The sequence below is a fragment of the Trichomonas vaginalis genome, chromosome III (assembly GCF_026262505.1).
Source record: "Trichomonas vaginalis G3 chromosome III, whole genome shotgun sequence".
Lineage (NCBI taxonomy): Eukaryota > Parabasalia > Trichomonadida > Trichomonadidae > Trichomonas > Trichomonas vaginalis.
In genome coordinates, this window is record NC_067205.1 from 12,212,733 (window position 1) to 12,227,949 (window position 15,217).

The 15,217-nt window shown below is 32.6% G+C and overlaps 11 protein-coding genes across 11 annotated transcripts, besides 3 other annotated features; 4 read left to right on the plus strand and 7 right to left on the minus strand.

Annotated features, from left to right (window-relative positions):
* Positions 1–394: 394 nt before the first annotated feature.
* On the minus strand, positions 395–2,173 carry TVAGG3_0687480 (uncharacterized protein; the record flags this gene model as incomplete). Its single annotated transcript, XM_001305831.1, has 1 exon — positions 464–2,020. The coding sequence occupies one exon, from the start codon at positions 2,018–2,020 to the stop codon at positions 464–466; it is 1,557 nt and encodes a 518-aa protein (XP_001305832.1).
* A 1,066-nt stretch (positions 2,174–3,239) lies between these two features.
* Positions 3,240–4,451, plus strand: TVAGG3_0687490 (myotrophin family; the record flags this gene model as incomplete). The annotated part of the gene is made up of 1 exon (XM_001305832.1): positions 3,240–4,451. One exon carries the CDS (start codon positions 3,240–3,242, stop codon positions 4,449–4,451), a length of 1,212 nt encoding a protein of 403 aa, XP_001305833.1.
* Positions 4,452–4,542: 91 nt separating this feature from the next.
* Positions 4,543–4,563: a mobile genetic element.
* Positions 4,564–5,224: 661 nt separating this feature from the next.
* Positions 5,225–6,275, minus strand: TVAGG3_0687510 (UDP-glucose 4-epimerase family; the record flags this gene model as incomplete). The annotated part of the gene is made up of 1 exon (XM_001305833.1): positions 5,253–6,275. One exon carries the CDS (start codon positions 6,273–6,275, stop codon positions 5,253–5,255), a length of 1,023 nt encoding a protein of 340 aa, XP_001305834.1.
* A 708-nt stretch (positions 6,276–6,983) lies between these two features.
* Positions 6,984–8,162, plus strand: TVAGG3_0687520 (Utp14 protein family; the record flags this gene model as incomplete). Its single annotated transcript, XM_001305834.1, has 1 exon — positions 6,999–8,162. The coding sequence occupies one exon, from the start codon at positions 6,999–7,001 to the stop codon at positions 8,160–8,162; it is 1,164 nt and encodes a 387-aa protein (XP_001305835.1).
* Positions 8,163–8,244: 82 nt separating this feature from the next.
* TVAGG3_0687530 (uncharacterized protein) lies at positions 8,245–9,023 on the minus strand (the record flags this gene model as incomplete). Its single annotated transcript, XM_001305835.1, has 1 exon — positions 8,377–8,991. The coding sequence occupies one exon, from the start codon at positions 8,989–8,991 to the stop codon at positions 8,377–8,379; it is 615 nt and encodes a 204-aa protein (XP_001305836.1).
* Positions 9,024–9,113: 90 nt separating this feature from the next.
* Positions 9,114–9,896: a mobile genetic element.
* Positions 9,897–10,521: 625 nt separating this feature from the next.
* Positions 10,522–15,217: part of a mobile genetic element that runs on past the window's edge.
* On the minus strand, positions 11,196–11,438 carry TVAGG3_0687560 (uncharacterized protein; the record flags this gene model as incomplete). The annotated part of the gene is made up of 1 exon (XM_001305836.1): positions 11,196–11,438. One exon carries the CDS (start codon positions 11,436–11,438, stop codon positions 11,196–11,198), a length of 243 nt encoding a protein of 80 aa, XP_001305837.1.
* Positions 11,487–11,945, minus strand: TVAGG3_0687570 (uncharacterized protein; the record flags this gene model as incomplete). Its single annotated transcript, XM_001305837.2, has 1 exon — positions 11,487–11,945. The coding sequence occupies one exon, from the start codon at positions 11,943–11,945 to the stop codon at positions 11,487–11,489; it is 459 nt and encodes a 152-aa protein (XP_001305838.2).
* Positions 11,976–13,550, minus strand: TVAGG3_0687580 (uncharacterized protein; the record flags this gene model as incomplete). The annotated part of the gene is made up of 1 exon (XM_051242925.1): positions 11,976–13,550. One exon carries the CDS (start codon positions 13,548–13,550, stop codon positions 11,976–11,978), a length of 1,575 nt encoding a protein of 524 aa, XP_051089512.1.
* On the minus strand, positions 13,676–14,002 carry TVAGG3_0687590 (uncharacterized protein; the record flags this gene model as incomplete). Its single annotated transcript, XM_001305838.1, has 1 exon — positions 13,676–14,002. One exon carries the CDS (start codon positions 14,000–14,002, stop codon positions 13,676–13,678), a length of 327 nt encoding a protein of 108 aa, XP_001305839.1.
* Positions 14,048–14,308, plus strand: TVAGG3_0687600 (uncharacterized protein; the record flags this gene model as incomplete). The annotated part of the gene is made up of 1 exon (XM_001305839.1): positions 14,048–14,308. The coding sequence occupies one exon, from the start codon at positions 14,048–14,050 to the stop codon at positions 14,306–14,308; it is 261 nt and encodes an 86-aa protein (XP_001305840.1).
* Positions 14,333–15,190, plus strand: TVAGG3_0687610 (uncharacterized protein; the record flags this gene model as incomplete). The annotated part of the gene is made up of 1 exon (XM_001305840.1): positions 14,333–15,190. One exon carries the CDS (start codon positions 14,333–14,335, stop codon positions 15,188–15,190), a length of 858 nt encoding a protein of 285 aa, XP_001305841.1.

The following is a 15,217-nucleotide window of genomic DNA, read 5'->3' on the forward strand; positions in this document are numbered from 1 at the left end:
TTCTGGCGACTATTTTTAATCTTTGGATTCAAATATCAGTATTTTCCTACATGGATGCAAGCAAAATAAATGCATACTTCATTGACATTCTAATTGTTCTCTTACATGAAATAACTATCAAATTGAACAAAAAAATCAAACAATCGAATTTTCCAAACACAAATGATTAAAACACAAGTTTTAATGGCGAATTTGGTGCTCGTTAATTGTTAAAACAATGAGAGTTGAGATTTCAATTTTTGAAGTGCATTTTTAAAGGATTTTAACGAACAATTTCGTTTATCTATCATTTTGCGCATTGAAATGAATAAGATTTTATTTCCAATTGAAGCATTTTTGATGAGATTTTTACAATTTCGTTCTAAAACATAAAATTCAATAAATAATAATGATATTTGGAAACAACATAACTATATTTTAATAATAAAAATAAATAAAAAATAAACAATCTAAAAATATCGAATTATTTTCCACAAATTCCCAGAGGATCTTCACTATCATTAATCCATTTGGTTGTTATAGCTTCTGCGCGCTGTTTTATCGCTTGTTCGTCAAGACCCATTAATTGTGTAACTAATCCTTCCAAATACGTCATTGCGAACTGTAACTGTGGGTCGTCTGAGACATTCTCATTAAAAGACATCGTATACAAAGCGATCGACATCCATTCTTCGCAGCCAAATGCGATAATACAAATTTGCAAAACAGGGAACAGAGAATCGAAGTCGATTTCGACATCTTCAGGGTTAACACCCTTATATATGACCAACAGCTTCGACATACATTTGGCAGCTTCTTGAATAACGTCCCAAAAAACGTGAGCGATGTCAAACGGATTCGTTAGAATAAGCATCTCAAAAAGCATGTCCACGACGGTTTTGAATGGCCAGTCCATACCGGCCAACATGTTAAAGGACGTATGTTGGAATTCTTCTGGAAGGTCTGTTTTAGCGATAGCGGCCGGGAATACAGCGTTCAGCTTTGGTAATTTTATCTGTCTGTTTATACCAAATGGATATGGCTTGTGCGACCACGCAATGTCGAATAAAAGATGTTCGTATTCAACGAAGTTGTTGTTGTTCTCGGAAAGATGCTCAATAATTGTATATACGTCGAGGTATTTAAGAACAGATATCTTTTCTTCAAATCGTTGAATAATTTTTCCTGAATTCGATAATGGGTGCAAAGCGTTGGAATACCAGTCTCCTGTGCCTGGCTTTGTAGGTACGAGTGGTTTAATATGCTTCTCGAGTATGGAAAGTTGCTTTTCGAGCTTTTCTGTTCTGGCATCTTTTAATACTAAACTGTTGAGGAATCTGTCGGTTTCTATCGATGGAACAAGTTTGTATGACTTTGGAATAGCTTTCAACCAATCCAAAAATGACGTACAACGCGAAATATTGACTTTCATCATATCTGCGTAAATTGAATGAAGTCTGAGGCTTTTTCTCTGGTATATACTTTGTATAGCGGCTTTATCACGATTTTCTTCAACTCCTTGGCGAAACAGATCGTGCATTTCTTGAATTAACAAATTTCTATTTTTAAGTATCTCTGTTTTCTTGATCACATGGAGATTTAGTTCTCCCTTATATTGTTTAATATGATTTTGAATGATTCCCGTCTCATTCTCAAGTAATTTCAGTCGAGCTTTGTTTAAAGCGTTTGTTGAGTTCGAGAACTTAGCTGATATGCTGTTTTGATCTATATACTGTGTAAAGTCTTCCTTATCGATTGTAAAAATATCTGTCTCCGATTTATTTTGCCTGATTTTTGGTTGAAATGAAGTAATATCATTGGCAAAGATACTATCACCTGTTGAAATCTGTTCAAATAATAGGTTTTTATCAAAATCCATTGACTTAAATAATCTCTTTTTCCTCTTTTTTTCTCCAGAAACTTCAAAAAGGTCTGCTTTGTCTTCTGTTTTAGGAATTACGCGGACCTTTGGAGGAGGGAGCTCCGGAGCTTCTCTTTTCTCTGCTTTTGAAATGTTTAGGGGATCAAAATCATCATCCATCTTTGGTTTTAAATTTTTATCAATAAAAAGTGACAACCGGATCTATATTTTTTTTTCTATGACATTCTGCCACAAACTTCGATCTGATAATGAAAAACGGAATAATCTTTATATTAGTAGAGAGGCTTAGGGACATTTAGACATCATTATGAAACTACTAATTCATCCTGAAAATGACTTACACTATTTTACATTTTAATCGTTATTTTATTTCATATCACATGGCAGTATTCTATAGTCTGATTTTAACTAATAATCTATGTTAAAGACAGTACATGCCTTAAAACCTTATAGATTTTCATTTACATTGCATATCAACCTTCATTTTGTTTATGGTCATTAGATAATTAAAGCATTGAGTATATAAATGAACTGATAATACTAGTGTGCAGAAAATAATTCTTTGCGCATTCATAAAAGATAAATTATTTATACATTAAGTATTGCATTGAATCATTATCAAATAAGTACAATGGTTAAATAGGAGAAAATAGATTTTCTGCACACTATAATGTATAGATTTTCCTAGGCCTTTCATAGGAAGTAAAATATGGCTTATTTTCTAACTACGTTATGGGAAATCTTCGTGGACAATATTTTCCAGATTTATATTCTGGTAATTTTCCATCATAGTGTATTTCAAACATGTATTATATGGTAAAATGAAAATGTGTCTTTTTAAAATTTTTATTAATGTCCGAGAAAAACATTCCAAAGAAATACAGTGAATTGCGAAGCATCTACAAAAACTACATCGATGCATATAATGCGTTGTATCAGCTGAAAACTGAAAAAGGAGAAGGATTAAACACAATTTACAAAATGATCAAAACAGAATTGATTGAATTCAACAAACAGCTTCCACAAAATATTATCAGAGACATCTCAAATATGAGTCTGTATAATAATCGCTATACGAAGTCGTATTTATCTCTTGCCAAACTCATTTCTGATGAATATCACGTAACAGATGTCAGCAATATTGAAATTGCTTTTAATTTCTTGTTTTATAAAGAATATGGAATTAAATTAGACAAATCTAGTAATTTCGATAAAATTAAATTCAAAAATCTGGATATTCATTCAGAAAACACAATTTACAGTGCCATTATGAATGATAACAAAGAAGTATTCATTTCATTTACGCAAAGAGAAGGATTTGATAAAAATCAACAACTTAAAAGCAGATTTTATCCAAAAATAAAAAGAAAAGAAAGTTATGGAACTTTTGATAAAAAAATATTCATTACTTGATTTATGTTGCTACCACGGAGCAATTGATTGTTTCAAGTTCTTAAGAACAAAATACAGATCAGAAATAACTCAATCATGTCTACAACTTTCATTTTTAGGTCGAAACAAAGAGATCTTGAGTGAATGCTTGAAATATAAAAAACCAGATGAAGAATGCATGAAATATGCAATGATTTCACACAACATCGATTTTGTTACATTCTTGATGAATGAACATAAAATGAAATTCAATCCATATGATTGTGGGCTTTATAAAAATCTCGAATCATTTTTAGTTTATTGCGATCAAAATCATAATTATCACAAATGTATTGTTCATTCCGCGATGTTCACTATTCCATCTCTTTTGGAATATTTTGCTTCACATGGTGGATATATCAATAAAAGAAATCAATTTGGAGATACAGCTCTTCATTATGCAGCACGTTTTAATAGTAAAGAAATGGCAGAGCTTCTTTTTTCACGTCGTGCATTTATCAATAAAATAAATAACTCTGGACAAACTGCTCTTCACATTGCAGGAAGGACTAATAGTAAGGAAGTAGCAGAGCTTCTTATTTCGCATGGTGCAAATATCAATGAAAAAGATCATAATGGAAAAACCGCTCTCCATATTGCGGCATCTAAAAATAGCAAAGAAACAGCCGAGCTTCTTATTTCGCATGGTGCAAATATCAATGAAAAAAATAAATATGGACGAACCGCTCTTTATATTGCGGCATTTAATAATAGCACAGAAACAGCCAAGCTTCTTATTTCACATGGTGCAAATATCAATGAAAAAAATAAATATGGACGAACCGCTCTTTATATGGCAGTATTGAAAAATTATAAAGAAACAGTTGAAGTTCTTGTTTCACATAATGCAGATATCAATGAAGGTGACAGATCTACAGCCCTTCATATTGCAACAATGAATAAAAATAAAGAAATAGCTGAAGTTCTTATTTCACATGATGCAAATATAAATAAAAGGAATGAATTTGGAGAAACCGCTCTCCATATGGCAACAGAATATAATAGCAAAGAAATAGTAGAACTTCTTATTTCGTATGGCGCAAATATCCATGAGGAAAATAAATATGGACGAACCGCTATCTATTTTGCACGTCTATTTGGATATGAAGAAATAGCCGAACTTCTTATTTCGCATGGCGCAAATATATCCAGGAAATAGATAAATATGGAAATACCTCTCTTATTTTGCATGTCATAAACATTATAAAGAAATAGTCGAACAGAAGTTAATACAAATGCTAATTTCTTAAGGCTTCACTAACATGACAAAAGTTAGAATCCTTTGAGATATATATTCTATGATGTAAATCAATTATATATTAATCATTATTTTTAGCTTTTTTATTTGACCCACATAAAAATGCATTCCTCCACTAACATGAGTTATAACGTGCTTTTTCCAAAAATGAAAGACTACTAGAGTAGGGTTTATTTTTCAGCCTTTTAAAATTTTTGTCATGCTTGTGAAGCCTTAAGCTGCATGAGATCTAAAAGGTGCACTTACACACGTATGATGGTATTAACTCCAATTTTTGATTGTTCACAGAATTGGCAGAAATTAGAATTTTAGTCATTTGGGCAATTATAGGTTTATAGATAGGAACTTGCTTACAATCTAAATTCTGTGACAGTTATTTTTTGCTTACTTAAGGCCATAGCTCTTCTTGTTAAGGTAATTAAGGAATGCATGATATATTTCTGTCCTATTGTTATTTTTGTTACCTCATACTAAACACCTAATATTAGAAATCTATACATAAACTATATATAGAAATTTAAAACTTATATAGAGAATTTTCTTAAATTCTCAATTTCATAATAATGATAGAAATTAAACGCAATTATTAATAAACTAATAACAAATAGTGCAAATTATTGCTTTGATATGAGTTGATAAAAAATATGAGCTAAATTTTGAAAAAAAAGTTAAACATTTAGATTGTATTGTTGATAGTTATATTTAAGCTCTGTAGCCATTTGGATTATGTGACTGCCAGTTCCATGAATCACGAACCATATCTTCAATTGTTCTTGTAGCTGTCCAACCAAGAACTTCCTTAGCATATGAAGGATCAGCAACTACTGTTGGAAGGTCACCTGGTCTTCTAGCAACGATCTTATAAGGAATTTCGATTCCATTGACTTTCTCGAAAGCGTGGACGAGTTCGAGGACAGAGCAGCCCTTACCTGTTCCAAGATTGACAATGAGTGGCTTGCTGTCTGGGTGTGCATTCAAGTAATCCAAAGCCTTGACGTGGCCAATAGCAAGATCAACAACGTGCAAGTAATCTCTAACACCTGTGCCATCTGGTGTTGGATAATCATTACCGAAAACGTTCAAGCATGGCCGCTTTCTAACAGCGACTTGAGAAATGAATGGCATTAAATTATTTGGAATTCCACTTGGATCTTCACCAATCAAGCCTGATTCGTGAGCACCTACAGGATTGAAGTATCTAAGAAGGACAATTTGCATCTTCTTATCGGCAACATAGCAATCTTGGAGAATTCTTTCGATGAAATACTTTGATGTACCGTATGGGTTTGTTGTTCCACCGACTGGAAAGTCTTCTTTGATCAGTGGAGCATTTGGATTGCCGTAAACTGTTGCTGAGCTGGAGAAAATAATCTTCTTGCAGCCGAATTGACGCATTACATCAAGGAGAACAAGTGTACCGTTGACATTGTTTTTATAGTACTCGATTGGCTTAACAACTGATTCACCAACAGCCTTTAAGCCTGCAAAATGGATTACTGAATCAATCTTGTACTTCTCGAAGCAAGATTTTAATGCATCTCTATCTCTGATATCTCCCTTAACGAACTTTACGTCCTTGTTGATGAGCTTTGAAACTCTCTTCAATGATTCTTCGCTTGAATTGCAAAGATTATCATAAACTATGAAATCGTAACCAGCCTTAGCGAGTTCGATCAATGTATGGCTTCCAATGTAACCTGCACCGCCTGTGATGAGGATAGACATTATGAAAAATGAACTATCTTTTTTTATTTTCATAAGAAATTGCAATTGAATATGGATTTAAAATAATTAATCTATAATTTGATAGAGAAAAGTAAATCATAAATAATAAACATAAATAGCAGAATAGTTTTGACGGGCACAAGCTCAATTTTTTGACGGGTAATGACGGATTGATCGAAAATTGTGAGAACCGAAATGCCAAAACCCTATCAAATTTTGTTAACCCTCTGAAATGAATTTTGAATTGCAAAAAAGCCTCTGCGTTAAATGTCTCTATTTTATAATTATTCGTGGGTAAATTGAGTATCGGTATCGAATTAAGCCTCTAGGAGATTTTTGATATATTTTCATCCTAAAATGGCCAAGAATTAAAATGATTTTTATAAAAATTGAAGATTTCGGGATATAGTTTCAGAATATATTAACAAATAAAAATTTCCTGCATATTCTATCATGGAATATTTCATATCATCATTGATCGAATGAAGATCAATCTTTTAAACATAATTCAACAATTACCTAGCAAACAATTAATTCATTTCTAATAAGGTTTAGTAATTTATGTCTCTTTCCAGTCGAATAATCATTTTATCAAAAAATGAACAATAAAAACTTGAATTTCACGGCCAATTCTTCAAAATTATGTTTGACCTAGTATAAAATTATTAGATCTGATGCAAAATATCATTTCTAAAATCTGAAATCAATAAAAAATTGACGAAAATGCTTCTAACACTATTATATGCAACATTAAGCTTTTCAATTTTACCAGACGAGATTTCAGAATTACATGAAGTCACAGATATCTCTAACACAACTTCTACTTCATTCTTTTTCAATCTACAAATATTCAATCCAAGTCCAACCGAATTTAAATCACTTTTAGATAGAAATATTTTACTAAATTCAAAATCAAAGAAGAAAGCTCAAGTTGAAGAAGAAGAGGAGGAAGAGGAAGAAGATTCAGAAGAATCTGATGCACCTTCAAAGCCAGCAAAGAAACAGAAGAAAGGAAAAGAGGAAGAAGATGATGATGGTAGCGAAGATGAAGAGGAAACTACAGCAAAAAAAGGAAAAAATTCTAAGAAATCAACAGATGATGAAGAAGAAGAGAATGAAGAAGAGGAAGATGAAGAGAAAACAACTTCTAAGAAGAAATCTACAAAGAAACAAGAAAAAGAAGAAGAAAAGGAAGATGATTCTGAGGAAGATGAAGAAGAAGAGGAAGAAGAGGAAGAGAAACCGGCTAAAAACAAGAAAAAGCAAACAAATACAGATACATCAGCTACAGAAAACAATAATACTTCAAAAAAGAATAAAAAGACAAATACAAAGAAAAAACCAGTAGAAGAAGAGGAAGAAGAAAACGATGAAAAAGATGAAGAAGAGGAAACAAAGACAAAATCAAAAAAGAAACAAAAAAATTCTGAAAAATCCGAAAAAGAAGAAAACGACCAAGAAGATGAAGAAGAAGAGAAAGAAAAGCCAAAGTCTAAGAAGCAGTCAAAGAATGCAGAAAAAGAAGAATCAAAAGGAAAAAATAAAAAATCTGGAAAAGGAAAGAAACAAGAAAAAGAAGTAGAACAAGTACCAAAAGGAGAAACACAAAGTAATCAATCATTACCTGTATTGCAATTGATCAAAGAAAACCCAATAATGCCTTATACAATTATTTCACCATTAATTGTAGTTATCGTTGTCGCAGCCATTTTTGTATATACAATTATGACACAGGACCTTCGTGGTTTGCCACCTCCTGTTCCACAGAACCAAGGACTCATTTCTGGACCAAATGACCCTCTAATTCAAGATGTGAATGATAACAAGGAAGATTTCCAAGAAAACGATGCACCTCTAAATACGTTACAGCCATTGGTTCCAAAATAAGCTTATTATTTTATATGTTTTATATTTTTATTTATTAATTTATAAAATTTGATATCTGTTTTAGAAAAATATACATGTTTTGGTTAGGTTCTATTGCAAAGTCACAAGTAAAATAAACAAATTCCAATGAAAATTTTATAAAAATAATATATTTACAAACAAAAAGTAAAATAATAAGCTAAAGATCTCATAAGCTTATGACAATGGTATTTTTCTATGACAATTCTTGTAATTTGTTTTCGAGCTTCAATTTTGCTTGGAAAAGTGAAGTTGCGTTCATTTGGTAGACGGGAACGTTCAAAAATGATAGAATAGTCGCACTATCGGTAAGTAAATAAAACGTGTCTTGGTCGATTTTTTTATCTGATAATAAATCATAAACAGTGCCGCCATTTTGAAGGATCTCAAGTATTTTTTCACATGCTGATATTCCAGCTTGCAATTCTGTAACTTGTTCTTGAATTTCTTCCTCTGGATCAGAATTATTTTCTTCATTCATAAATATTTCTTGATCATCATCTTCAGGAATTAAATTTCCGTTTTTGTCTTGCTTGAGTTTCAATTCTTCGTCTAAGGAAAATGGCTCGATTTCATGTTCATCCATAAGTAAGTGAACAATTGCATCATGTTCAAATTCTATTCCTTCTGGAATATCTTTGACGCGCCGTTCGTCATCTAAATCATGATACAATTCATCGTATTGAATTTCGCCGTCATCATCGCTAACATCATTTTGAATTTCTTTTATGACATCCTTATCTGTTTTATTGTGTTTCATCATCCATGCAATTCTGAGAGCTTCAAACCTCTCATCATCACATTTTGACATTTTGAAAAAAATCTAAAAAAAGTGGCGACAAGTTATTCAAGAATAAGTTATTTATTTCATCATATCATTAACTTTACATTATTGCTCTAATTAATTCCAAGGATAGTAATTATTTTTAATTGTTATAGACCGAAAATAGATTTTTTCAGTTTTCTCTTCAAATAATTGAAAGAATGATACTATTATAGGTTTATTATATTATATAGCATATAATCATGCTATAGCCGAAAATTATAAGTTTTGAGAAGATTGAATATAACACAAATAAATTTGAATGTAAGTTAAATTGCTTGTTGTTTTTAATAGCTATTTAATGAGAAATCCAATATTGCAAAATTCAAATTGAATGATTGAAAGAACAGAAAAAGTCATTCTTTTCAATTTCGAATATGTTTCATTGTATTTATACTTATATGGCAAATAAGATATTTAAACTTGATTTTTGAAGGAAAATTCACAAAATTGAATAAATTCAAATAATTTTTATTCAAAAATAAACTAGTTATTTGAGTTTAATACTAATTATCTATTCAAACTAGAAAGTTTGTAATTTAAAATATTTTGTGAGATCAGATTGAATTAATTCAAGGTTCTTTTCAATTAATATTAATGACCATATTACGCATTTTCGAACATTCTAAACCAAATATATAAAAATGGGAGACGAATGTTAAATTTGCTAGACATGGGGGAGTTGTCTGCAAAGTTTTAGCTCTTATCTCTAACAAAAAATTAATTTTTAAAAAAATGACCGAATACGTTTCACAGCGAGAAAAAAATAAAAGGCAAGATAGAATTTTCTAGACATAAAGAAGTTGTTTACCGAGTTTTAGCTCTTATCTCTAACAAAAAATTAATTTTTAAAAAAATGACCGAATACGTTTCACAGCGAGAAAAAAATAAAACTGTACACTGATTTTCATTTTCATTTCCAGTCACTTTACTTATTATTTTTTCTTTTTTTCATTTTAATTATAAATTATTTCATAATACGTTTATTTACGTTACCATTTTCTTTATTCTTTTGAATTCCATACTAGACACTTATAGAATATTTTGATTGTTAACGTACTTCATTAGAATGAATCCTTACAAAGGGTATGTCGATCGAATTTACCTAATTGGTATTTCCAATCAGATTGAAGAAGGTAAAATGACATGGGAAGAACTTGCACCCATGTTCCCATCGCCCCAACCCTTCAATCAAATGATTTCAAATATTTAGATGTTTCAAAATCTTTTTTACAAAATCAATTTGGCTTACAAAATATCCCATTGCCTAAAGGCAAGAAAGGTCGTAGGGTCAATCCCTACGACCAAATCAAAGCTCTTGCTGTGATACATGACCACTGGGCCTTTCCCTGTGGTCAAACAAAACAATGGAAACGTTTGAAATTACAACAAATTGATGTATCTTATAGAGAAGTACGCAGATACTTCAAAGAAAATCATTTCACCAAGACGCGATTAGAGCATGCCGGGCCAGAAACAGCAGTAAGATATTGGGCGCTTTCACCCAATCTTATCTGGAGTTAGTATACATATCTTCAGTACGGTGGCACTGCGCGCCATCTTACCGAAGACATGTCAATCTGACACTTTACAAAACCACTAACGTATATTTTACATCGCATATGCAATATTTCTAATAACCTTAAACTATTTCTGCCACGTAAAGTATTTATCACATAAACCACCTCATCTCACCTCTCTGTACGTTATATATTGTGCGCAGGTCATTGCCCATGGCAACTCCCCGCGACACAATGCACGTGCATGAAAAAATAAACGTTCTCACTAACGTTCTCACTAACGTTCACACTAACGTTCTCATTTACAAAAGTATTGCAACTCTTTCCATTGCTGTGCTTCACATAATAGTTCATATTCTTCAGTATCACTACTGTCGCTCCAATCGTCTGAGTCAAAGTCGCTGTCATAATTAATGTTTATAAGTTTTGACAAATGTAATGAAACACGCTTACCGTTTGTATCTACTGCTTGTATATATCTTCCATTATGTTTGCTATCATAAACGCTCAAACTAACTTTACCCTTTCTCCCTCGTATCTGATAGAATGTATTTTCATGAGGAACGAAGAACAAATTCTTGAACTCATGACCGTTGTAGTTTGTTATCTCAATAGTTTTCGTCATTACATCCAAATAAAAATTTTCAGTAAAAATAAAACTAATGAAATATTTTATTCCTCACTGTCGTCTGCTTTATCCAACTCTTCTAGCTTCTTCCTAAGTTCAGCAATGTTGTCCTCATGAAGTTTAATCTTCCTTAATATACCTTCTTTATCTAATGGTTGCTTTATCTTTCTAAACTGAACTCTACCATCCTTCATAGTATGAATGTAAAAACCTTCTGGAATAGTTCCTGATTTAATGTATTCTACCAAGAACTTTTGTTTCATTGCTTCAGTGACTTTAGTCGTCATTTTACTCTAAATAAAATGTTCAAATAAAATAAAACTAACGTTATTTTTTCAGTAAGGAAACGCAGGAGTTTTACGATTTATTTGAGGAGTAGGTTCTGGTTTAAATGTCGGAGTCGGTTTAGGAGTTGACTTTTGAACAGGAGTTTGTACTTCCATAGGTTCAGGAGTCATTGAAGGTTTTGCTTGTGAAGGCGTTGGTTTTGGCGAAGGTGTTGGAGTTTGTTTAACTTCAGCTACTTCAGTATTATTTACAACATTTGCTTTATTTCTTTTCAACATCATAACTGCTCCTGCTGTAGCTAGCAAACCTAGTGGGAGACCATATTTTATATAAGGACTTGACCAAATGCTATTTTTGACAGGAGCTGGTGGAACACCTAACCTTGGTGAGACTGCTCTTTGCCATTGTGCAGCTCGTAAGAAATATTCAATAGGTGCTCCATAATCGTTTGGTAAAGTTTGTTTCATAGATGGTGAAGGTTCACGAGAGCTTGATGAAGAACTCATTTATAAGCTTTAAAAATAAACGTTCATCCTTTATTCCTCACTGTCGTCCGTAGCTAAGTTATAGTCATCTAATCTTATTATGGGGATGCCATTAGCACGCACCTGAATGGCAAAGCAACAATCCCTCATAAATCCAATAAGTAGCTTTGGTACATTTTCAGTTGCTAGTTCAATAGGTCCTTTAACAGTCAATTTGTATGTTATTGGAGCAGTAGATGTTTGACCTTGCTGGAAGCAAAAGTCCACTTCTGTTGGAAAACCACATAAGAAATGTGTGTTGTCATAGCTATCCCATTTATGTTCCACACTACCATCATCCACCAATGACCTCATAACATCTTCATTAAATCCTATCATATCATTGTTTGTATTGCAAGCGTTCGCAACCATTTCATAAAATACAGGTCCATATGATTTTTCAGGTTCTGCAGGCATATTTCCATAAGCTCCCATGGAAAGCTGAAGATATTTAAACTTAGGGTTCTCAAAATTAACATAATAGTTGTCTTTCTTTCTAAATAGTGCCCAAATACTTTTAACATTAATAGGCGTATAAGCTGCTGTAAATGTTGCACTTGAACTATCTGTATTCTTTGAGAATGAACCGTCCATAGGAATCCAATCCATAACTTTAACAGGAAAACATAAAGCCTCGTTTGTATAATGTTCTACAAGTTCTGTATAAATGTTAGGGTCTAAAGAGAATGACTTTGGATGAATGAAACATTCATTAAAATCCATCTTTGTTCGAAATAGTTGCTGGGTTACAGTTGTAATAGTAACTGTTCCACTAGCTTCTACTGCCTTCGTTATCATAGTGAATGGTTCATTCCATGGAACAAATTTATTTGTCGGTGGATTTGAATCTGAAGCAAATGCAACTTTAAGAGTTGGATTGAAAGCAACGATATCATTTACAGATATAGATGTGCATTGTAAGGCGTCGCTACTGAACTTTACTTTAAGCTGAATGTTTCCTGCAAAAGCTGGAATAAATCGAATAGCTTCTAATGGAAGGAATCTTCTAACAGGAATTCTTAAACGAAGCTTAAAATCAAATGATTTTCCTGCTGTAATTGGACCACTAACAATTTGTCCTGTTCTGCATGTTCCCGAATGACTCCACACATCTTCATGTCGAGTCTTTGAGAAAACATCTACTTTCTTTATTTGTTCGGTAGTTTGTGAGTTTGAAGTTATATATGCTTCTTCTCTTGCGTTGTCTTGAGAATATACGATACGACCATTTGCAAGGATTTGATATCCAGCAACTGCATAGAAAGCGTCATCGAAACCAATCCAAAATCCTGGTGGGTTTGTTTTATTGGAACCTGAACCAATTTCTTTATCTACAATAAATTGACCTTCCATTTTATACGTAATGAATGTATTGTAAAGGTCCAACATATTTTCACCAGGAGGTGAGAAATTGAATGTTACCCATGTGTTATCTTTAGCAGTTCCAGGTTGTGATGGAATCTTTGCGTCAGAATATTTTCTATTAGTGTCACCAATTTGAACTGCATTGTCTATGATATCGAAATATGAGCGAATCTGATGAATATGCTCTGCTGGAGTAAATTCGTTTAGCTGTTCATTCTGCATGTATTTACTTCAGATAAAAATATCTATTTACTTCATTATTCTCACTCTTCTTCTTGGCATTCGTGGTGGAAGTTGTTTCTTGACATTTTCAATGAACTGTACATTCTCTTTTGTCTCAACTTCTTTCACTGGCGGTCAGGGTTCTTTGACTCGGTTTGTTTTTCAATGAAATTCACGAACTTTGCAATAAGCTCTTGGTTCGTTATTGAAAGTACATCTGGCTTCTTTTCTTCTTGTTCTTTTGGTGGCTCAGTTTGAACAGAAGGTTTTATATGGACTTCACCCTTGCCATGCACCTTAATGTTGTCGCTTTCTGCATTCGCTAATGGAACCTTTCTTTTTCTTACGTATATTTTACCATCTTTACTCTGACTTACGTAATAGAAAGGATGTTGTATTCCTCTTGCGTCATTTAATATAATAGACTCTCGTTCTGATTTTGACAAGCTCATTTTACATCGGTTAAAGTTTTAAGTTAGATTTTTATCCACAGTCAAATGACTCAGACAAGCCCTACGGACAAGACCCAAGGGGTCATAGATGTTGAAGCATTGAAGAAAGAAATTCATGAGCAAATTTTATCCGAACTGAAGGAACAAAAACAAGAACAAAAGCCAGAGAGACCAAAGAGAAAACTTAGTGAAAAACAACTTGCTGCATTAGCTGCTGGAAGACAAAAGAACCCAAGACTACTGGCGAAAAAAGCTAGAGAAGAAGCTGAAGCAAAAGCTAAAGAAGCTGAAGCAAAGAAAGAGTAAATGGTTTATTTTTATCCGAATTAAATGTATAGACAAATACCTTTATCTGTTGCGTTCAGTAGTGAAAACCCTGACGTCAAAATAAAGGGGAACAGAGTAACGTTTAAGTTTCCAACAGACTGGATTGTGAACATAAATGAAGAGAAGTACATTGGCATAACAAATATGTATATAACACGTGCTTTCAGAAAGGTTGACTTTATACTTCAAGTCGAGATAGAAAATGACGAACAGTCTTTAAGCGCCCAAAACATTCACATATACAAATACTTTAAAGACGATACAACATTGTTGCAATGTATGATTTCATTTAATGAGATGTTCGAGAAAAAGTTCAACATTGAAGTACAAACTTTACAGCCTTTACGTGAGTTTCTTGTACAACTGAAAGAAGAAGGTAGTCGGCCACAACTTATAGACTTTCATTATGAATTTAATGAAAATGAAGATGGAACTCATGACTGTCAGTTTGTTATATATTCACCACTCAATGAAGTAGCTAAAAAGAAAGAAAATCCATTACGTATAAGATTTCAAATCTCTGAACCAAGTGATGATTTCAAAAATGTTTTCAATTATGATGCAATGCTTCCGAGGAAAAATGAATTTTCAAAGATTGTAACACCTGGCATTTGGGATAGAAAGCAAGCTATATTATATTCAAACTTAAGTAAGGGAGTTGAAAATGAGTTCATTGGTCATACAAGAACTTCACCACTTCCTAACCCTAAATACTATAAATTAACTGGCTTCAATCGTGAGTTTTGGATAGACATGTTCTCCACTCATGACCATAACTGCCCAGTGTTCTTACCTCCAGACCATAAGGACTGTCTCTACATTGAAGCACAACTCTTAAACTCTACCATCGCAGTATTGTAAATGACCACATGGGCTTCGCCCTTGCCG